The sequence below is a fragment of the Lepus europaeus genome, chromosome 18, assembly GCF_033115175.1.
Source record: "Lepus europaeus isolate LE1 chromosome 18, mLepTim1.pri, whole genome shotgun sequence".
In the NCBI taxonomy this organism is placed as follows: Eukaryota; Metazoa; Chordata; class Mammalia; order Lagomorpha; family Leporidae; genus Lepus; species Lepus europaeus.
In genome coordinates this window covers 36905271-36927315 of record NC_084844.1, presented here as the reverse complement: position 1 = coordinate 36927315, position 22045 = coordinate 36905271, and the positions used below count along the sequence as shown (strand labels likewise).

At 52.0% G+C, this 22045-nt stretch overlaps 1 protein-coding gene across 8 annotated transcripts in view; it reads left to right on the top strand.

The window, feature by feature from the left end:
- The window catches only part of MYO19 (myosin XIX), a 51027-nt gene that overhangs the window by 22409 nt on the left and 6573 nt on the right, over positions 1-22045 (top strand). For 7 of the 8 annotated variants that reach the window (XM_062216270.1, XM_062216275.1, XM_062216274.1 and 4 more), the window contains 15 exons: positions 6940-7072; positions 7679-7748; positions 8295-8397; positions 9289-9385; positions 9490-9566; positions 11577-11667; positions 12061-12232; positions 14354-14427; positions 15156-15277; positions 15519-15632; positions 15799-15975; positions 16244-16396; positions 17220-17327; positions 18226-18296; positions 21639-21742. In XM_062216270.1, the coding sequence (XP_062072254.1) occupies positions 6940-7072; positions 7679-7748; positions 8295-8397; positions 9289-9385; positions 9490-9566; positions 11577-11667; positions 12061-12232; positions 14354-14427; positions 15156-15277; positions 15519-15632; positions 15799-15975; positions 16244-16396; positions 17220-17327; positions 18226-18296; positions 21639-21742 (1666 nt within the window). Of the gene's footprint in view, positions 1-6922; positions 7073-7678; positions 7749-8294; positions 8398-9288; positions 9386-9489; positions 9567-11576; positions 11668-12060; positions 12233-14353; positions 14428-15155; positions 15278-15518; positions 15633-15798; positions 15976-16243; positions 16397-17219; positions 17328-18225; positions 18297-21638; positions 21743-22045 lie in introns of all 8 variants that reach the window. The other variant, XM_062216277.1, reaches the window with a different exon arrangement.

The window sequence follows — 22045 nt, the reverse complement described above, 5'->3', positions numbered from 1 at the left end:
CCACTGCAGAGAGCTGGATTGGAAGTAGAGCAGCCGGGACTGGCACCCAGATGAGCTGTGGGCATCTCAGGCAGCAGCTTTCCCTGCTGTGCCACAATGCCGGTCCTGTCACTCGTTTAGTTTTTATATTCCTGCAGTTACTTCATTGCCAGACTTGTCGCCCAAACTGGAAAACACCTACCATACTGGCAAGCAGACCGTGACCTTCTTTTCCTGGAGATGCCCTTCCCAGGGCTCTCAGGTCTCTTGCTGACCTCTGGACTGTGCGGCTGAGGGCTGCTGCCGCGCAGCTGCCGCGTGGAGCCCTCCTGACCTCACTCAGGGTCCCAGATTCACATCTGTCCTAGGATGAATTCCCACTGCTGGAGTGCCTGCTTTCCTCATTGTTTTCTTGCCTTATTTTATGGAGTGTGATCTTTAGTATTTTCTTGAATAGAGTATGTGGAGGGAAAATTTTTGAATTGTTGTGCATCTGAAAATGTACAACATTCTATCCTGCCTTATTTTGGCTGGGTTTTATAATTTTTATTGGGAATATAAGCTTTTTTCCTTGTATATTACTGTAGAGAGTTCCTGTTCGTAATGTTTTTTCTTTCCAGAAGCTTTGTTTTTTTTTTTTTTGTTTTTTTTTGACAGGCAGAGTTAGACAGTGAGAGAGAGAGAGGAAGGTCTTCCTTTTTGCCGTTGGTTCACCCTCCAATGGCCGCCACGGCCAGCGGATCTCGCTGATCCGAAGCCAGGAGCCAGGTGCTTCTCCTGGTCTCCCATGCGGTTGCAGGGCCCAAGCACTTGGGCCATCCTCCACTGCACTCCTGGGCCATAGCAGACAGCTGGCCTGGAAGAGGGGCAACCGGGATAGAATCCGGCGCCCCAACCGGGACTAGAACCCGGTGTGCCGGCGCTGCAAGGCAGAGGATTAGCCTGTTAAGCCATGGCGCCGGCTTAGAAGCTTTAAGTATTAAGAATCACAGTGCTGTGTCATAATATAGTCTCTCTCTCTCTTTTTTTATTTTATTTTTTATTTTTTTATTTTTTGACAGGCAGAGTGGACAGTGAGAGAGAGAGACAGAGAGAAAGGTCTTCCTTTGCCGTTGGTTCACCCTCCAATGGCCGCCGCGGTTGGTGCACTGCAGCCAGCGCACCGTGCTGATCCGAAGCCAGGAGCCAGGTGCTTATCCTGGTCTCCCATGCGGGTGCAGGACCCAAGCACTTGGGCCATCCTCCACTGCACTCCCTAGCCACAGCAGAGAGCTGGCCTGGAAGAGGGGCAACCGGGACAGGATCGGTGCCCCAACCGGGACTAGAACCCGGTGTGCCGGCGCTGCAAGGCGGAGGATTAGCCTGTTGAGCCACGGCGCCGGCCTTTTTTTTTTTTTAACTGATGGTGGGATACCTTGTGAGTCTTTTTAACCTAGAATCATTTGTCCTTTTGTTCATGGAAGTACATTTGTGTTATGTCTGACAATTTCTTCCTCTCTATTTTCTCTTTGTGGAACCGTTAGTAGGAAATTTGATTAATTGTCTAATACTCTTCTCATCTGTTCTGTGTCATATTTATTGTGTCTTTGGGATACTCTTCATCTTCTATCCTTTCAACTTTTGAATTTTGATATTTAATTATAGAGTACTAGTTCCTTTTCTTCACTTTGTTGTGCTGTTTGGCATTCAGGTAAAAGATGTTCATCAAACAGTTAATGCTCTTGTTGTCTATATAATTTTTTTATAGATTTATTTATTTATTTATTTTATTATTTTTTTTTAGTTTTTTGACAGGCAGAGTGGATAGTGAGAGAGAGAGACAGAGAGAAAGGTCTTCCTTTTTGCCGTTGGTTCACCCTCCAATGGCTGCCGCGGTAGGCGCGCTGCGGCCGGCGCACCGTGCTGATCCGATGGCAGAAGCCGGGTGTTTATCCTGGTCTCCCATGGGGTGCAGGGCCCAAGGACTTGGGCCATCCTCCACTGCACTCCCTGGCCACAGCAGAGAGCTGGCCTGGAAGAGGGGCAACTGGGATAGAATCCGGCGTCCCGACCGGAACTAGAACCCAGTGTGCCAGCGCCGCAAGGCGGAGGATTAGCCTATTGAGCTGCAGCGCCGGCTAGATTTATTTTTTATTTATTGAAAGACAGTTACAGAGAGAGGTAGAGATACAGAGAGAGGTCTTCCATCTTCCAGGTCTCCCACACGGGTCCAGGGGCCCAAGGACTTGGTCCATCTTCCACTGCTTTCCCAGGCCTTAGCAGAGAGCTGAATCAGAAGAGGAGCAGCTGGGACTAGAACCAGCGCCCATATGGGATGCCGGTGCTTCAGGCCAGGGCTTTAACCTGCTGTACCACAGCGCTGGCCCCATCTCTCCATATTCTAAAGTAAGTTATTAAATAGTCCTAGTGTCTCTGTCTTTAGACAAGGTCATCAACCAGGGGTCCTCACTTGAAGTAGCTTTTTAAACTTAGGAGCCTTGAATGTCCAGTTTTCATGAGCTTCTCAGTATCTCTAAAAGATTCTTCCAATTTCTTACCCAGAAATATAGAAAATGTAAAGATTTAAAGGGAAATGGTAACATTAAGGACATGATGAAAATTGCTTTGGGCTTATTAGCAGATTTGACATTAACAAACTTAACAAAATGTCAGTATGAATGATCCACACATTGAAAACAAAGAGAAGAGGCCAGCGCTGTGGTGCGGTGGGTTAAGCTGTCATGTACGGTACCCACATACCATATGGGTGTCGGTTCTGAGTCCTAGCTGCTCAGCTTCTGATCCAGCTGCCTGCTATAATGTGCCTGGGAAAGCAGTGGAAGATGGTCAAGTACTTGGGCTCCTGCACCCATGTGGGATACCAGGTGAAGCTCCTGGCTTCAGCCTGGCCCAGGCCTGGCTGTTGTGGCCATCTGGGGAGTGAACAAGCAGATGGAAGATCTCTGTCTGCCTCTGCCTCTCTCTGTGTGTAATTCTGCCTTTCAAATAATTAAGTAAATCTTTTAAAAAGGAAAAGCAAAAGAAGTGCATCTAGAGCTGTAGTAGAGTATCCAGCATCTCACCATACTTATAATTGATGTTCTGGGAAGGGTGAGAGAATATGGGTCAGAAGTAATGTTTTCAAATTTAACCAAAGATGGCAAACACAGATCCAAGAACTCGGAAAAGACAAAGAAGAATGAACACAAAGAGAGCACATTTGGGCACATTGTAGTTACAGTGCACAGAAGCAAGGAAAAACCTTACAGGAAGCCAGGAAAATAAACACTGCATAAAGAATCACAGCAGGTGCCTTGTCAAAAACCGTAAGCCCATAGATAATAGAATTAGATTTCTAAAATACTGAAAAGAAACATTTGTCAACCTAGAGTTACAAGCAAAAATACCTTTCAAAAATTAAAATGAAATAGACTGTTTCAGACAAATACAAGTTGAGGGAATTCACTGCTAGCAGAACTGGTTCAGTCTAAAAAGTGTTAAAGTTCTTTAGGACAAAGGAGTATGAAACTAAGTGAATATTTGGATCTATAAAAAGAAACAAAGAAGGGCTGATGCTGGGGCATAACGGGTAAAGCCACCACCTGCAGTCCCATATGGGACGCCACCTGGCATCCCATATGGGCGCTGGTTCAAGTCCCAATTGCTCCACTTCTGATCCAGCTCTCTGTTGTGGTCTGGGAAAACAGTAGAAGATTGTCCAAGTCCTTGGGTCCCTGCACCTGCGTAGGAGACCTGTAGGAAGCTCCTGGCTTTGGATCGGCCCAGCTCTGGCTATTGCAGCCATTTGGGGAGTGAACTAACAGATGGAAGACCTCTCTCTCTCTCTCCCTCTCCCTCTCCCTCTCTGTAACTCTAACTTTTAAATAAATAAATACAATCTTCAAAAAAAAAAAAAAAACAGCAATGAAGATCTAAAATATTTTTTGTTTGTTTCTTGAGAAGATAATTCACTGTAAGGTAAAAATGATAACATATGATCAATGGAATCAGAAAGGTACTAAATTTAGTCAAAGCATAGATGATGTCTTTGGAGCTGGTAGCAGGTGTTCATATTCTGTAAGTCTGCTCTACAGTAATGTAAAGACTGACACTCTATAGAATGAACAGGGTTTTTTTTTGTACAGAATAAAAAGTGGATCTTCATAGCTATCCCCCCCCCCCCAGTATAGGAAGCAAAAACTGATAGAATTGAAGGGAAAATGGATAAATCAAAATTATGGTTACAATTCTAGCACTCTTTTAAGTACATATGAAAAACACCTATTGATACAGAACATCTTTTGAGCCATGAAACACCTCCATTTAAAAAGATTAAGGTCATACAAACTTCTCTTTCCTAAGTGAACTGGAAATAACAAAGACACCTGAAAATCCTAAAGCATTTGAAAACTAAACAGTGTACTTTCACATATCCTATGGATCAAAGTTGAAATCACATGAGATATCAGAAAATACTTTGAAGTGAAAGAAAATGAAAGCACAACGTATCAAAATGTGTGCTTTAAAAAATAGTGCTTGGAGGAAATGTATAGCATTAAGTGCTTGCTTGCTTTGTTAGCTTTTAAGAGAAGAGTTAGGGACTCAAATCAGTGATCTGAGCTTCCAGCTGTGTTTTAGCCAAGTTGGCTGCTATAACAGAATACCACAGACTCGGTGGCTTAAGCATCAGAAGTTTATTTTCTCTCATTTTTGGAGGCTGGAATTCCAGCATAAGTGTGTCAAGGTGAAGACTTGTTGTGTCTTGCAAACTGTCACCTTCTCCCTGTGTCCTCACTTGGCAAGGAAGAAGAAAAAGCAGGAGAGATCACTTCTTATAAGGGAACATTTCAATTAGATCAAGATCACGCTCCCTTAAATAATGTCATTTAACCTGAATTACCTTCTAAAATACCTTAACTCTAGATACAAGGGGTCTTTAAAAAAATTCTTGGAAAAATGTACCTTATGAAAAACCTATACTTGAATTTCAGTTTTGTTTTGTTTTGTTTATTTGGAAGCCAGAGTTAGAGGAGAGGTCCTCCATCCGCTGGTTCACTCCCCAAAAGGCCACAATGGCCAGGGCTGAGCCAGGTCAAAGCCAGGAGCCAGGAGCTTCTTCTAAGTCTCCCACATGGATGGCAGGGCTCCAAGGTCTTGGGACATCCTCCACTGCATTCCCAGGCAGGTCAGGGAGCTGGAAGGAAAGTGGAGCAGCTGGGACTTGAACTGGCATCCATACTGGATGTCAGCACTTCCAGTGGCAGTTTAACCTGCGCCACATCGCCAGTCCCTTATTTTGTACTTTTTATACCTCTGTAAATTGGTTATAACCTGTGTGAACAGGATCTAACTTGAGGGATTAAGATAAGATGTCAGTTTTAAATGAGTCCCCATCAGAACAACAGGATTCTACTAAGAGTGATGCAGGAGCAAACATCTAATTTATGAAATTTAGGTATAAGAATGGTGAAATCGTTGGTGCTTTATGAAAAGCTTTTGAGGACAGTAACCACCCCTCGACCCCCAAATGAGCAGTTTGCAAATGGATAAATTATTTTAAGAAGGGATGAGACAGTGTTGAAGATGAAAACTACAGAGCCAGACCATCCACATCAATTTGCAAGGAAAAAATTAATCTTGTTCCTTCCCTAAATTGAAGAGGAGCAGTGACTAACAGCACAGACATTAGCCAGCACCCTGGGCATCACAGTCAGTCTGACTTAGATACAATTCTGATTACAGTGTGCTGAACTTTCTGCTTGTTCTGTGCTAGAATTATTGTGCCCAGTTAAGCTGTAGACCACTTTTGGTGGAAATTTTAAGCAAGTGGGATCAAGATCCTACAGCATTTCGTCAAAGAATTGGCCCAGGAGGTGAAACATGACTTCACCGGTATGATCCTGTGTAGACCAAGTACAATCAAAGTAATGGCTACCAAGAGGTGGAAGTGGTCTGTTCAAAGCAAAGTGGACGGACTGACTTTTCAAAAGCTAAGATTGTGGCAACAAGTTTTTAGGTTGCTCAAGACATCTTGCTTGCTGCCTTCCTAGGAGCCAAAGGATGACAGCATCTACTGAACAGGAAAGCGTTTGAAGAAGCTCTTTCACCATGGTGACAGTGCTGGTGCTCATGCCTCTCATCAGCTTTGCGAGAGTTTCGATGGCAAATCATTAGCCGCCTTAGGCTCTTGATTTGATTGCTTCTGAATTGTTTTTGTTGCCTAATTGTAAATCCTTTTAAAGGGCATCCACATTTTTCTCCAGTTATTGAAGTAGAAAACATGGCATTGACATGGTTAGGTTCTATGCCTTGGTTTTATCATCTTAGAAACAGATTAGACCTGTTACAGTTAGACCTGTATCCGTGAGGTTTGTGAGAAAATGCATAGAAATCCTCCACAGTCCAGTGCCTACAGTGAGGCCTGAGACACACAGTAGTCTGCTCAGATAAGGGGGCGTCCTCTCCATACCCCCGGCCCCTTATTTCTTGTGATACCTCTGCAGCTGGGTGAAGCAAAGAAGAGTACCCGTTTCCCAGTGAGCAAAGCGCCTTGTCCAGGGCCGCAGTTGGATTCCACAAGGACCCATTTGGTCAACATGTGTGGTAGAGAGGTTCTCTCTGCTGGACCGCCTTCCGTTTACAGCCCTGTGTAAAGCCACCGCCTGTGACACTGGCGTCCCATATAGGTTCCAGTTCATGTCCCACTTCCCATCCAGCTCCCCCATAATGTGCCTAGGAAAACAGTGGAGGACAGCCACAGTACTTGGGCCCCTGCCACCCACGTGGGAAACCCGGATGAAGCTCCTGGCTCCTGGCTCTGGCCTGGCTTAGTTCCAGCCACTGCAGCCATCTGGGGGAGTGGCCCAAGGGATGAAAGATCTGTTTTTTGCTCTGCCTTTCTCTGTAACTCGACTTTCAAATTTAAAAAACAAAAAAGCAAGGCAGGTGACCTCAGCTCCCACAGGGCTGTTTCTGCCACAGACGTGGACGTCCCGCTGCCTGATGAAGTTCTATGCCGTGGTGGCTGCCTCACCCACGTCCTGGGAGAGCCACAAGATTGCAGAGAGGATCGAACAGCGGATCCTGAACTCCAACCCCGTCATGGAAGCTTTTGGTGAGCTCAGTACCTCAGTTCCATGTCCCCTGGGATTTGCCACCTTCCACGGGGAGGCAGTGCTCAGAGACCCTCTCAGGGTGGAGGATGAGTGTGCTCCATTGCCTCAGATCCCTCAGCCTCTTCTAACACACGTCATTTGGTCATCTTCTCCCCGCCAGCCTGGGCACACGTAAGAATGATGCTGGACGGGACCTTGTGGCGCATGTGCTCCAAATGCTATCTTGCTGTCCAGTTTCTTGATGGTTCAGAGAACCAGGAGAGCTCTGTTGTGCAAAGCTGTCAGTGTCTGTGTGAGGGGACAGCAGCCCAGGTGTTGCCCCCCAGTGACAGCTTACTGTTTCTGACCCTTTCCTTCAGAGAAGAAAGCCCCCGGCTCCCTAGGCTTAGTCATTCCATTCTTAGCCAGGAGATCGACTGCTGATTCCCACTTGTTGAAGCCTGAGCGCCCGTCCCCTGGTCCTGTCCTTTGTGACATGGAAACAAACACAGGGGCCTTTAGGTGACTTGAGGATAGGGACATGGCTTCCGGCAGACCTGTGGCTACCTGTGGCCACGAGAACGCTCAACCTTGGGGAGCGGCATAACCACCGGTGTGATCCGCAGGGAACGCGTGCACACTGAGGAATAACAACAGCAGCCGCTTTGGGAAGTTCATCCGGCTCCAGCTGAACAGGTAAGCAGTGATGGCTGCCTCCGGCCTGGGGGAGTGGGGCGAAAGGCGGAGCGGAAAGTGCCCGGGTACTCTGCGGCCTGAACCTCCTGTGTGGGCAGAAACCTGCCCCTTGCCGTGTGTACATGGGGTTCTCTGGGATCACTGAACCCTGAGGATGGTCTTCTAACTAGGGTGGGCGTAGGGACCCTGGGACAGGGTTCCTGTTACTGGCGGGTGTTCCTCCTGGCTGTGACCCTTGTTCTGGCTAATGGCCACCTCTTTGGGTCATGCCCCTAAGCTTGAAGCTGGGATTTGTGCTCCTACTTTGGGGTGGGGTGAAAGTGATGTATGTCCTGAGGACTTGGCCCTGACCACCTGAGCCGGGTGCCGGAGGATGTCCCAGAGGCCTCAAGGATGTTCTGAGTGGACCCTGGCCTTCGTGACTCCCACTGGCTCAGGCTCAGAGGATTCACACTGGGTGTGGAGTTGCTAGGTGGCAGCCTGGTGCCAAATAAATGCCTACGGAACGAATTGGCAGCCAATGGGTTCTGGCCCACATGTGCCCAGGGCCCAGCAGATGACCGGAGCTGCAGTCCATACCTACCTCCTAGAGAAAACTCGAGTGGCCTGCCAGGCTTCCAGTGAGAGGAACTTCCACATCTTCTACCAGGTTCGTGCCAGGCAGGACCCACAGCCACCCAGGTACAGGGCAGGGATGGGTCTGTGGCTCTACCCCCAGCCCCTGAGAGTGCTCCGTGCTTGGCCCTTTCACCTGACTTTGGTGCTGCTGCTAATTATTTCCAACTTTCTGTGCAGCACTTTGGTGTTTTTTTTTTTTTTAATTAATATTTATTTGATAGGCAGAGGGAGAGAGATTCCATGCACTGATCCACTCCCCTCATGGCCACAGTGGCCAGGGGTGGCTCGTCTGAAGCCAGGAGGCTGAAACTCCACCAGGTCTCCCAGGGGATGGCAAGGGTCCAAGGACTCAGGCCATCTGCTGCTGCGTTCTCAGGCACATCAGCAGGGAGCTGAGTTTGAAGCAGAGCAGCTGAGACTAGAACCAGTGCTCACACAGGATACCAGTGTCACAGGTGGCCACGTAACCTGCTGTGCCACAGTCCAGCCCCACACTAGCCCTTGCTCCCAGCCTGCCATTGAGGTTGGGGACAAGGGAGAAGCTGAGTCACCATCATCAGACTGAGGACTTCCCCGTAATGGCCAGTGTCTCTAGCAGAATGACGGCTTCCGCTCTTCCGGTGAGCCTGGGGCTCAGTGGCTCTCAGGCTGGGAGCATGCTTAGGTAGGGGGTCCAGCCAGGCGCGCTCTGAGTCAGAGCCGCGCTTGCTTCATCTGAAGGCTTTCCTGGAGCAGGGTTTTCTGCACTGGGTTAGAGAAGTTCAGAACTATTTGTTCTGCCCTGTGCCTCCTGAGGCTTTCTCCGGGGACCTCAGCCTTAGGACCTCGTTGCCATTTCTCACTCTTGTCCACCTCCAGGCCTATGCAGGCCTGAGCTTTCCTTGCACCCCCAGCTCAGTCACCTGCCCACCCCTCCCCTCAGATCTGCAAAGGCGCAAGCAAGGATGAGAGGCTGCACTGGCACCTCCCCGAGGGGGCTGCCTTCTCCTGGCTGCCCAACCCAGACAGGACCTTGGAAGGTAGGTCGCCTAAGCCAGTGAGACCCACCCGCTCTGCACAGGGCCTGCCTCCCTCACCCCTGCGGCCCCTGCTGACCTCTGGGCTGTGGGGGCTTCTCTTTCAGAGGACTGTTTCGAGGTGACCAGAGAAGCCATGCTGCATTTGGGCATCGACACCCCCACCCAGAACAACATCTTTAAGGTCAGAAGAAATCTCACCCACATCGCCTCCGTTTGGCAGAGGTGACAGGCGGCTCCTTGCATAGGGGCCTTCCCTGGACTTGTGACCCCTTCTGTCACTGAGCATCCAGGTCTTAGGGCCATGCAGTGCAGTGTCCAAGGAGGCAGCCACCTCTTTGTGATACTGAGCCTGAGTCGGGGTGGACAGAGCATAGAGGACAGCGATCCAATGCATCGTGCTGGCTGGGTTACAAGTCATAGGACAGCAACACACGGTGGCCAGAAAGCAACGGGATGTCAGACACTCTGGGGTCAGTTTGTGGCGGACATACTAACTCCAGATTCCCACCGTTTGTTGTAAGATTTCTTTATTTGAAAGGCAGAGCAATAAAAAGAGAAGCAGGGGAGAGAGATCATTCATCCAGTTGTTCACTCCCCAAATGGCCACAAGGCAGGCCCGGACCAGGCTGAAGCCAAGAGCCAGGAACTATTCTGGTCTCCCAAATGGCTGGCAGGGACCCAAGGCCATCTTCCACTGCTTTCTCAGGCACATTAGCAGGAAGCTGGCTCAGGAGTGGAACAACCAGGACTCAAACCAGCTCTTCAGTATGGGATCCTGGCATCACAAGTAGCCGCTTAACCTGCCGGGCCACAGTGCTAGCCCCTAGGTTCCCCTCTTCTGCATGTTCCTCCCTCGCCAAGCTCCATCTCTCTTTCTTGGATATGGTGCTGACCCAGGGAGCTGGACCACTTTTTTTTTTTTTTTTTTTTTTTTTTTTTAAGATATATTTGTTTATTTGAAAGAGTTACACAGAGAAGGAGAGGCAGAGAGAGAGAGAGAGCGGTCCTCCATCCGCTGGTTCATTCCCCAATTGGCCGCAATGGCCGGAGCTGCGCCTATCCTAAGCTAAGCCAGGAGCTTCTTCTGGGTCTCCCACACGGGTGCAGGGGTCCAAGGACTTGGGCCATCTTCTACTGCTTTCCCAGGCCATAGCAGAGAGCTAGACCAGAAGTGGAGCAGCTGGGACTCGAACCAGTGCCTGTATGGGATGCCGGCACTGCAGGCGGCAGCTTTACCTGCCATGCCACAGCGCCGGCCCCATAGGCCTCTCTCATCTCCCTTTGGTCTTTGCAGCTACAACTGACTGCCTCCCTCTCCCCACCTCTCTTCCTAACCCAGAGCAGTGGGAGGAAATAGCACAGGTTAGCAGCAGGGACGGCAAAGCCACTGCAGGGAGAAGGTAGTGCAGGGGAAAGTGACCTCCTCTACGTCCTGATGGGGGTTGCTCCTGCAGCAACAGGTCACACCCACTATGGGTACTGCTAGGTTAGAGCCTGTCCAGAAGGGGGACAGGCGCAGGGAGTGCTGGTTTAGGGGTGACTTCAACCTCTGCCATAGCCACACTGGACACAGCAGTGCTCTCCTGATGTAGGTTATGGCCAGAAAGCCAGACAGAGTAGCAGGAGGGGTCCTGCTCACCCAGTGTCAAGTCTAAGTGTGTCAAGTTTGCTGGACCTGAGGGTTCCCCTTGTGGGTCACTGAGTGCAGAGGCAAAGGGGCACCCGAGTTCAGAGACTGAGAACGTAGCTCCTCTGGACTGAGCTGCCCGAGCCCAGGAGTGCTGAGGATGGGCCACAGGGAGCCAGCCGCAGAGGTAGCCCTGGCCCACAGCTAATGGTGCTGCTCCCACATAGTCTGGTCCTGGAGAGGTACAGAGGGACAGTTGGTGGTGGGCCTGGGAGGCATCTGAGGCTGGACTGCCTGGCGCTAATCCTGCCTTTCTCCTCAGGCTTGGGGTTTAACCCCTTCCAGTCACGTCCCTGTTATGGGCGTCATCGCGGCACAGGCCTCCTCCTTGTTGAAAAGATTGGATGAGATGATGCCCATAGAACTGGAATAGAGCTGCACCCGGCAGTGCTGGGGGCTCTTGTTCATCTGCTGTCCTCAGGACGCTCAGCAGGGGAGCCGCCCTTGCCGGGCTCTCCCGCCTCCTGTCCTCTCCTGCTGCTGACTGCCCTTTTCTGCCCCCAGGTCCTGGCTGGGTTGCTGCACCTTGGCAACACCTTGTTCGCTGACTCCGAGGATGAAGCCCAGCCCTGCCACCTGATGGACAGTGCCAAGTGTGAGGGACGGGGTTGGGGAGTGGGGCCGGCCTTGCCAGGAAGGCAGCCAACCTGCTGGGATGAGGTGGGAGGCAGAGAGTCAAAGTTTGAATCTGCTTCCCTTGATCAGACTATTCGCGGTAGGGCCTGCCCTGGGTGACCGACTCCTCACCCCGTCTTGGTGAGACAGACCATCTCATCGCATCTTACACATGAGAAATGAGACTTGGAGGGTTTATGAAGTGACTGGTCCCGTGGGTGGCAGTCTTTGCCTCTGGCCTTTATGGAGGCCTCCGGCGGGTCTCTGTCTGGCTTCACCAGTCACGGCTCCACCATGATGAGCTCACAGTGCCTTGTGAAGAGGACTGATGGGCTGGAGGGTGCTTTGCCTAAGGAGGATTCACCCCTCCCAGGCGCCATCAGGACATCAGCCTCGCTGCTGCAGCTCCCAGAAGACACGCTGCTGGAGACGCTGCGGATTAGAACCATCAGGGCAGGCAGGCAGAAGCAGGTGTTCCGGAAGCCCTGCTCCCGAGCCGAGTGTGACACCCGCAGAGACTGTCTGGCCAAGCTGGTCTACTCACGGTGAGCAGTGGGGCCCTGTCCTCCCCCAAGTTCTCACTCCCTCTGGGATTGGAGCAGACGCCATCAGGCAACAGGCAGAAGCCCAGGATGGGGGATGCCAGATGAAGTCCACCTCAGGGCCTGGGGACAGCAGGGCATGGCGTGCAGGTTTTCCCCGAGCAGCGCCCTTGGCCTCTGTTCCTGAGTGTTGCATAGAGGAGCTGTCAGATCCCTGGCTGAGACTGAGATCATTACTCAAATACAGGAGCCTGCTTTGACCTTGACAACAGGTGAGGAAAGCCTGCTCAGCTTTTGACTTATAAAATAGGCCCCACAGGTGATCTGGGTGCAGTGCAGACCCGTAGGAGCGTTCCTCCTGTGTCTCCCTGCACCCCTGTACTTCAGGTCCTACACAGTCACCTGCACAGTGGGGAAGGTGGGGCTCCGGGCCTTTCCTGTAGGTTGCATCGGTGATTCCACCCTCTGGCCATGTTTAGGGATTGCCTCTCACCTTGGGACCTGCAGGGTGCCTTGCAGGGGCTTCAAGTGGTGTAGAATCCTCTGCAGTGATAGCAGAAAGTGTGTGTGCATGTGTTCATGTGCATGTGGGACCCAGGACAGACTTTGGGGGAGGGTGTGCCCTGCTTTTGTGAACGTGTCAAAGAGCCAAGCATCTGAGAAGTGCTGCTAGGGAAACAGCCCCTAAGCTGAAAATGGTCCATGGCAACTGGGAGCAGACTAACTACATGTCGGCCTCAAAGCTAACTTCCTGTCAAAGGTTTTGAAAGTCTGCTTATAAGTGACTATAAAGTGAGTGGGTAGAGTGACAAGCACAGGCAGAGAACCTGTAACCACAGAATGTTTTACACACACAAACCATCAAGTCATTGTAACACTAAAGTCATTTTTTTTTTTTTTTGACAGGCAGAGTGGACAGTGAGAGAGAGACAGAGAAAGGTCTTCCTTTTGCTGTTGGTTCACCCTCCAATGGCCGCCGCGGTTGGCGCGCTGCGGCCGGCGCACCGTGCTGATCCGATGGCAGGAGCCAGGTGCTTCTCCTGGTCTCCCATGGGGTGCAGGGCCCAAGCACTTGGGCCATCCTCCACTGCACTCCCTGGCCACAGCAGAGAGCTGGCCTGGAAGAGGGGCAACCGTGACAGGATTGGTGCCCCGACCGGGACTAGAACCCGGTGTGCCGGCGCCACAAGGCGGAGGATTAGCCTAGTGAGCCGTGGCACCGGCCTAAAGTCATTTTCTTTTAAGATTACTTATTTATTTGAAAGCCAGGGCATCAGAGAGATGGAGGAAAAAAAAAGTTCTTCCATCTGCTAATTCACTCCCCTCGGCTACAATAGCCAGGCCAAAGGCAGGAGCTAGGACTCTGGGTCTTACACATGGTTGGCAGGGGCCCAAGCACTTGGGCCATCTTCTGCTGCCTTCCCAGGCATATTAGCAGGGAGCTGGATTGGAAGTAAAGCAGCTGGGACATGAACTGGCGTTCATATGGAATGTGGCATTGCAAGTGGCAGCTTAACCTGCTGTACCACAATGCCAGCCCCAAAACTTGATCATTTTCAGTAACTCGAATGGATGTTTAAGTCTTTTGCAAAAAGAGGAGCCATTATCTTTACAAAATCAAAAAAGTCGCAATTACTTTGAGGAAACTTGTAAGGAAGAACCCCTGAATGGTGTTGTACCTCTCACCCTTTGTGGCCTGGGGTGGTTCCAGAGTAGAGGATGCCATAGTTGACCTTGAGAGACTTGGGGCTGCAGGGAACATGGCAGAGCCTTGAGCTGTGGGCATTTGGTTAACTTGGTTCTTTAGAAGCCCCACCCATGTCTGCCTGTCAGCCCGGCTAGTCGAGATACCAGCTGGTGTTGGGCCGTGTTCCTGATGCCGACCTAGTCCCTGCCTGGCCCACAGGCCAGGCCGGGTTTGTGTGCACCTGGGAACGTGCATGCCTGCAGCCTGCATCTCTATCAGACACGGGAGGCAGGAAGAGAAGAGGATTTCGTCTTTTACCTGCCAAATACAGAACGCAGGGCCCTGCAGAGCATCGCACGCTGGCCGAGGGAGCAGTTGTGTGTCGCTCCACCTCAGCCCGCCGTCCCTCACCAGCATCCTTGCTCTTTGCTCCACAGCCTCTTCGACTGGCTGGTGTCTGTGATCAACAGCAGCATCTGTGCAGACCCTGACTCCTGGACCACTTTCATAGGTAGCAGGCGCTCATCCTGCTGGGATCACTCCCAAAGGGGCAGAGGCCCGGGCAGACACAGGACCTCTGGGGCCACTGTGTGTCTCTGGGCAGCTCCTTTCCCGTCTCCTCTATCTGTCCACCAGTGTTTGGACAAGATCTCTGCTCTCCAGGGCCCACATCCGACCTGTCCACAGCTGTCTAGACTCATCGATAAGGGCTCCTTTTCTCCCCAGAGACCCAGCTGCAGTCACAGGAGAGTTGCTGGGGAGAGGGTCAAAGAGCTAGATGAAAAGGGACATGGAAACATGACTGAGGTTGCAATGGTCGTGAGCCTGGTGTGAGGGTCAGGTAGGGAAGGGAGGAAAGCTGAGAGGCTCCCTGCACTCGGCTGATGGAATGGTGGACCTGTAGACACCGCCTAGGTTGTTGAGCCCTAGGCCTTCCAGCTGGAGGACACAGAAAATGTTCCCTGGGACCTGGTTTCCTCCAAGGATGGGCCTGTCAGGTCAGAATTCAGACTCAGACATGGGCCCTGGCGTTTCTCCCTGCTTGGAGCTTTAGGGGAAAGGGGTAGCGATGAGAAGCGCCCTGGACGGGAGGCAGGACGGGGTACGTCTGCTCTGCCTGCTGCTGGTACCTCACTCAGCCTCATCCCCAGGCTGCCAAGTGTGAGGTGCCTTGACTCCTGCAGCCCCCCAACCCCCAGCTTCCTGAGCGGTCCCATAGGTTCTCCCCCGTCCTCCCAGGCCTGCTGGACGTGTACGGGTTTGAGTCGTTCCCTGACAACAGTCTGGAACAGCTGTGCATCAATTACGCCAACGAGAAGCTGCAACAGCACTTTGTGGCCCACTACCTAAAGGCTCAGCAGGTGAGGGACAGACAAGGCCAGAAGGGCTGCCCCTTCTGGTCCTCCAACTCTAGCCCAGTTTCTGACTAGGAGCCTTTTGATTGATTTTACTTTTAATTGACCAATAATTGTACCTGTGGGATACCATCTGGTACTCTGATAGACCATTCTGGACAGTGCTGTGGGGGCCAGCTATGGATGGCCTATCAGGGCCTCAGGCCATTGCGGCCTTCTCCCAGCCCACCCCTACGTCTGACCCTAGGAAGAATACGCGATGGAAGGCTTGGAGTGGTCATTTGTGAACTACCGGGACAACCAGATGTGTTTGGATCTCATCGAGGGCAGCCCCATCAGCATCTGCTCCCTCATAAATGAGGTGGGCGGGTCAGCAGGGAGCTTTCCTGGTGTCCTGATGCCTATGCTTTGCCCTCTCTGGGCCGCTCTCTCCCCATCTGCCTGACTGGGGTCACTCTGATGCCTCGGTGGGAGGGGGCGGGGAGGGTTGTGCTGAGACCTTCTCAAACCGCCCACTCCCATCACAGGAGTGCCGCCTTAATCGGCCGAGCAGTGCGGCGCAGCTCCAGACACGTATCGAGGGTGCCCTGGCGGGCAGCCCCTGCCTGGGCCGCAGTAGGCTCAGCCGGGAGCCCAGCTTCATCGTGGTGCATTACGCCGGGCCTGTGCGGTACCACACAGCAGGCCTGGTGGAGAAGAACAAGGTGAGGCCCGGGCTGTCACTGCTGCACACACTGAACCTCCTCCCAGAATCCAGGTCACCAGCGTGGGCCCCTGGGCCTGAGGTCTCCGCTAATCAAGCTTGACCTGGCCGTGACTTGTTAGAGCGGACCCGGGTCCTTGCTTGAGCGGTACACTGGCTCCCCTCTTGTCTCAGGCCTGGCTGTCCCTAAAAGCTGTCTTCTGGGGCTGGGTGGGCCAGTGGGGTCTCTGGGAGCAGCTCTTCCTGTCCCCTTTATCCCTTCTCACTAGGACCCTGTCCCCCCTGAGCTGACCAGACTCCTGCAGCAGTCCCAGGATCCCCTGCTGCTGGCACTGTTTCCTGCTGACCCTGAAGAAAAGACTCAGGAGGAGCCTTTGGGCCAGAGCAGGGCCCCTGCATTGACTGTGGTGTCCAAATTCAAGGTGGGTCTGGTGGTGCTGACCTGAGGTCCTGTTTTACTCATGAATCTCATAAACATTGATCAAGCACCTCCCAGGGTTGGTGCTGTTAGCTGGGCAGCAGTGAGTAAACAGGCCCCTTGTCCCCACGAGGTTTACCCCTCAGTGTAGAAGGCAGACAGGAGGGGACAGTCTGTTGGGTGTAATGAAATGATGGAAAGCCTAGGCCCTCTCACCCTCTGCTTGACGAGGTGCTCACAGAGCAGTGTCACCTGAACCTCTGTGACCTGGCCCATTCCCATCTCTGGGTTAGCTTCCCACTTTACCCCTAACCTCGGCTGCAGCAGTCTTCCTTCTCTCCAGATCGGCTGCTTTCTACCCTGGCTCACCTTCCTGGGGTGCTCTCGACTCCTGCCCCTTTCGCTTTCCTCACTCCCACCCTCCTGTCTGTCACGCTTCAGCTTTAGCATCACGTCTGCGGGGAGCACCCCGGGGAACCAGGTTTGAGTAGCACTTCATCGCACAGCCTCAGACACTAGCTAGGACAGCCTCGGTGACAGCAGTTGCCTGAATAAGCGGCGGGGGGTTATGAGGCCCTCTGGGAAGGAGGCTGAGATGAGATGCATGGAGGCCAGTCCACTGAGGGTCACATATCCAGAAAGATCCTGGAGGCCGGGAAAAGAGTGAGGAAAGGTCAGTTGAGGTGCGTGCTTTGCGCATGTCTCCTGTAGTTTGCCCAAGATGCATGAGGACCCTAGTGGCATTTGATACAGTCCCTAACCAGGGCCTAGCTGTGGCTCTGGGCATCCCCGGTCCCTGGCTGACCTCTTGTCTTCTACGTCTGCAGGCCTCCCTGGAGCAGCTCCTGCAGGTCCTGCACAGCACCACACCCCACTACATTCGCTGCATCAAGCCCAACAGCCAGGGTCAGGCACAGACCTTCCTCCAGGAAGAGGTAACTCACATGGTGGGCCAAAGTGACTTTGCACTGAGTCCTTCTGGCCAAGGCCTTGGGGGCACGAAGGTCAGGACATCTCCAAGTGGGATGACCAGAGGGGATCTCTCAGGCTGGACCTGATGTATCTTTCCTGTCTGGGAGGGCAGAGCCATGTGGTTGTATGGTCTGTACTCTGCACAGGGGCTAGCTAAGGCCCTCCGATGCATTTTGTTCTACTTACTAAGCCGTGTGCCCTACAAGAGATTGAGGCAGCCCAGAGGAATAGGTGTTCTTCGTGGTGACCTGGAAGTCTCACCTTATAGTCCATACACAGTGGCTACTTCTGATTTTCCTAATTTGCACAAAAGCGCTGTGGCTAGCAGCAGCTCTTTGCTTGGAACACCAAGCTCTGAGGGGTGTGGAGGAGGTGTGCGTGCCAGACAGAGTCACCAGGTAGATGTGGCCCTGGTGTTCGCAGCCAGAACCACTTGTCAGTATAGTGAAGACCTCGGTTCAGGTCCCGTCAGAATCTTCACAGCGTGAGCTCCCCTACTCCTCAGACAGAACCACGGTATTACCGGCCAAAAAATAACACTCAAAACTAGAGGCTGGACGGCTGCACCGTGAGGTGGAGCCTAAACTGGGAGTGATGACAGAGCCAGGACCATCACTGGCTTCAGCTGTGTCAAAAGCCATGCGTCAGAGGGGCTTAGGACCCAGAGGCTCCTTCTACAGGAGCTTTTCTCAAGGTCCCTTAATTTCTCACTGCCTTCCAAAATCCCCTCCACCCCAATCCGCCAAGCCTCCAGAGAGCCTTCAGCTCCATGCTGGTGTGGGCCTGAGGGCAGAAGGAGTGGTATTTCTGGCCTGCTGGTCCCACACTGCTGCAGCCCACCCTGCCTCGCCATCCTTGCAGGTCCTGAGCCAGCTGGAGGCCTGTGGCCTGGTGGAGACCATCCACATCAGTGCAGCCGGCTTCCCCATTCGGTGAGTGCGATGGGTCACAGCAGGGCCAGGAGCAGGGCCAGGGAAGAGCCTGCAACAGTCCTGCCTGGCTGTTAGATCTCTGTCTCTCTTCCATATATATGTAAAGATTTATTTATTTGAAAGGCAGAGTGAGAGAGGCAGAGATTATCTCCCCAAATGCCTGCAATTGCCAGAACTAGGCCAATTTGAAGCCTGGAGCCAGGAGCTTCCTCCAGGTCTCCCACATGGGTGCAGGGGCCTCAAGCACTTGGGCCATTGTCCACTGCTTTCCCAGTTGCATTAGCAGGGAGCTGGATCGGAAGTGGAGCAGCCAGGACTCGATCCCGTGTCCATGTGGGATGCTAATGCCACAGGGGCTGGCTTTATCCACTACACGACAATGCTGGCCCCTCAAATATTTTTTAAAGATTTCGTTTACTTATTTGAAAGAGTGCCAGAGAGTGAGTGAGTCGCAGAAAGAGGTCTTCCATCCACTGGTATGCTTTTCAAATGGCCACAAGGGCTGGGACTGGGCCATATACAAGCCAGGAGCCTGGACCTCCATCTAGGGATCCCACATGGATGGCAAGGGCCCAGGTACTTGAACCATCTTCCGCTGTCTTCCCATGTGCATTAGCAGGAAGCTGGATCAGAACCAGAGCAGCTGGGACTTGAACTGACACTCTAATATGGGATGCTGGTGTTGCAGGCAGCTGCATAACCTGCTGGGCCACAATGCCAGACCCTCAATATTTTGTTTTTGTTTTAAAGAAAATGCTCTGTCTATAAGGGGATGGGGTCAGCTTCTGCCCAGAGGCCTGGAATGAGGGAGGCCAAGCCTGACCCCTGGATTTGGCTGCATGGTATCTGATGGTGGCTGTGGATGGCTGTGGCACTGAGTCACGTCAGTGCAGTTAGGGACAGAACCTGTCTTGGGAGAGCTGAGGAGTGGTTGGGAGGGGAAGCGCAGACATCTGTTATCATCACCTGCTGCCATGATGGGGAGCAGAGACATCAGGAGGACGTGGAGGAAGCTGTGGGGTCAGAAATTGAGTGGGAAATGTGCCAAGCATGTGTGCATCATAGGAGTGGTCCACTTGGCTCACGCCTGTCGGCTACCTTGGAAGAGGGCAGGATGCAAAAAAAAGAGCAAGAAGCCCCATTGTGGTAGGTCCAGGCAGCAGGAAGGAGACCCTTTCTGTGTAAAATGACCTCTACACGGGGTGGACATCTGGCCTAAGGGTCAAGATACGTGCATCTCATATTGGAGTACGTGGGTTTGAGTCCCAACTTCACTTCGATTCCATCTTCTGCTAATATGGATTCTAGAAGGCAGCAGGTGATGGTCCAAGTACTTGGGTCTCTGCCAACCATGTTGGAAACCTGGATTGAATTTCCAGCTCCTGCCTTGGACTGGGGTTCCCGTGCATTTGGGGAATGAACAAGTGGATAGGGGTTTTCTCTCTCCATTGATAAAAACAGAATGGTCTGGGGTAGGCATTTGGCACAGTGGTCAGGACACCACTTGGTATACCTGCAGCCCTGAGTTTGAGTTTCAGCTCCACTCTGATCCAGCTTCCTACCAAGAGCACCCTGGGAAGCAGCGGGTGATGACTGAAGTACTTGGGTCTCTTCCACCTACAAAGAATTAGATTGAATTCCCAGCTCTTGGTTTCAGCCTGGCATAGCCCAAGCTGCTGTGGACATTTAAGGAGTAAACCAATGGATGAAGATCCTTCTTTGTAGATCTGGTACTCTGTCTCTCTCCCCTCCTCTCAATCTCTCAAAAGAATATAAATAATAATAATTAAAATAATAATAATAGGGGCCTACATTGTGGTGCAGTGGGTTATCAGCACCCCATACAGGAGTGCCTGTTAAAGTCCTGGCTGCTCCGTTTCCACTCCAGCGCTCTCTACTGATGTACCTGGGAGGCAGTGGAAGATGGCTCAAGTGCTTAGGCTCCTACTACCCATATGGGAGACCTGGATGGAGTTCCTGGCTCCTGGCTTTGGCCTGGCCCAGTCCCAGCTGTGGCAGCCATTTGAGGACTGAACCAGCAGATGGAAGCACTTGTGTTCTCTCACTCCCTTTCTCTCTTGGCCCCTTCCTCCCCAACCTCCCCACACACACCCTGTCACTCTGCCTTTCAAATATCTTTTTTTTTTTTTTTTTTTTAAATTAAAAATGAAACAGGGCTGGTGCCGTGGCATAATGGGTAAAGCCACTGCCTGCAGTCCAGCATTCTACATGGGCACTGGTTCAAATCCCCAGCTGTTCCACTTCCAATCCAGCTCCCTGCTAATGTGCCTGGGAAAGCAGCAGAAGATGGCCCAGTAGGAAACTCAGATGAAGCTCCTGGCTTCAGCCTGGCCCAGTCCAGCCCAGGCCCTTGGGACTGTTGGGGAGTGAACCAATGGATGGAAGATCTCTCCCTCCTCAGCCTCTGCCTCTCCCTCTCTAACTCTACCTTTCAAGTAAATAAATAAATCTTTTTTTTTTTTAAGATTTATTTATTTGAGAGTTACAGAGAGAGAGAGAGAAGAGAGAGTGAAGGAGAGGCAGAGAAAGCAGTCTTCTATCGATAGCTGGTTCACTCCCCAGTTGGCCGCAACAGCCGGAGCTGCGCTGATCTGAAGCCAGGAGCTTCTTCCGGGTCTCCCACATGGGCACAGGGGCCCAAGGACTTGGGCCATCTTCTGCTTTTCCAGACCATAGCAGAGAGCTGGATCATAAGTGGAGCAGCTGGGTCTTGAACCGGCACCCATACGGGATGCTGGCACTGCAGGCAGTGGCTTTACCCACTACGCCACAGCGGTGGCCCCAATCTTTAAAAAATTAAAGTCTCGGGGCCGGTGCTGTGGTGTAGTGGGTGAAGAAACCGACTGCAGTGCCAGCATCCCATATGGGCGCCAGTTCAAGTCCTGGCTGCTCCACTTCCCATCCAGCTCTCTGCTACGGCCTGGAAAAGCAGTGGAAGATGGCCCAAGTCCTTGGGCCCCTGCACCCTTGTGGGAGACCGGAAGAAGTTCCTGGCTCCTGGCTTCAGATCTGCACATCTCTGGCCGTGGTAGCCATCTAGGGAGTGAACCAGCAGATGGAAGACCTTTCTCTCTCTCTCTCTCTCTCTGCCTCTCCTTCTCTCTCTGTGTAACTCTGACTTTCAAATAAATAAATAAATCTTTAAAAAAAAATTAAAGTCTCCACATGCTTCCCATTAAGTGAGCCTGGTCACCTCTCTAGAAGGTAGTCTCGTCCATTTGGTGGGAATGGAGGTAGAGCAGCCCCTGACTGGTTGCTGTTCACCTCAGAGCCATGTACCTGCAAACAGGTGAAGTCATTTTCTTCTTGCTTTGGTTCCAGGCTCTCTCACCAGAACTTTGTGGAACGGTATGAGTTACTGAGAAGGCTCCATCCTCATAAGTCCTCTGGCCTCTGCAGTCCATATCGTGCCAAGGGGCGCTCCGGTGAGTGGGGCTCACATGTTAGCCATTTGTTCAACCACACCGTACTCTCAGAGCTTGGGGCTGTTGTTCAGAGATGAACAAGACAGCCCTGCCCTTGGGGTTCTTGGTTCAGTGGGAAAATTGCAAACACGGTGGAAAGCAGAAAGGTAGAGCTACGAACAGGTGGTAGGGAGGTGTGACTGGGGAAAGGTTTCCTGGAGGAGGCAGTATCTGAGGGTAAACTGGATTAGCTGGGTAAAGCGCATTCCACCTGGCAAAGGTAAACTGACAGAGGCCTGGAGGCTGGAGACAGCAGTGCAGCCT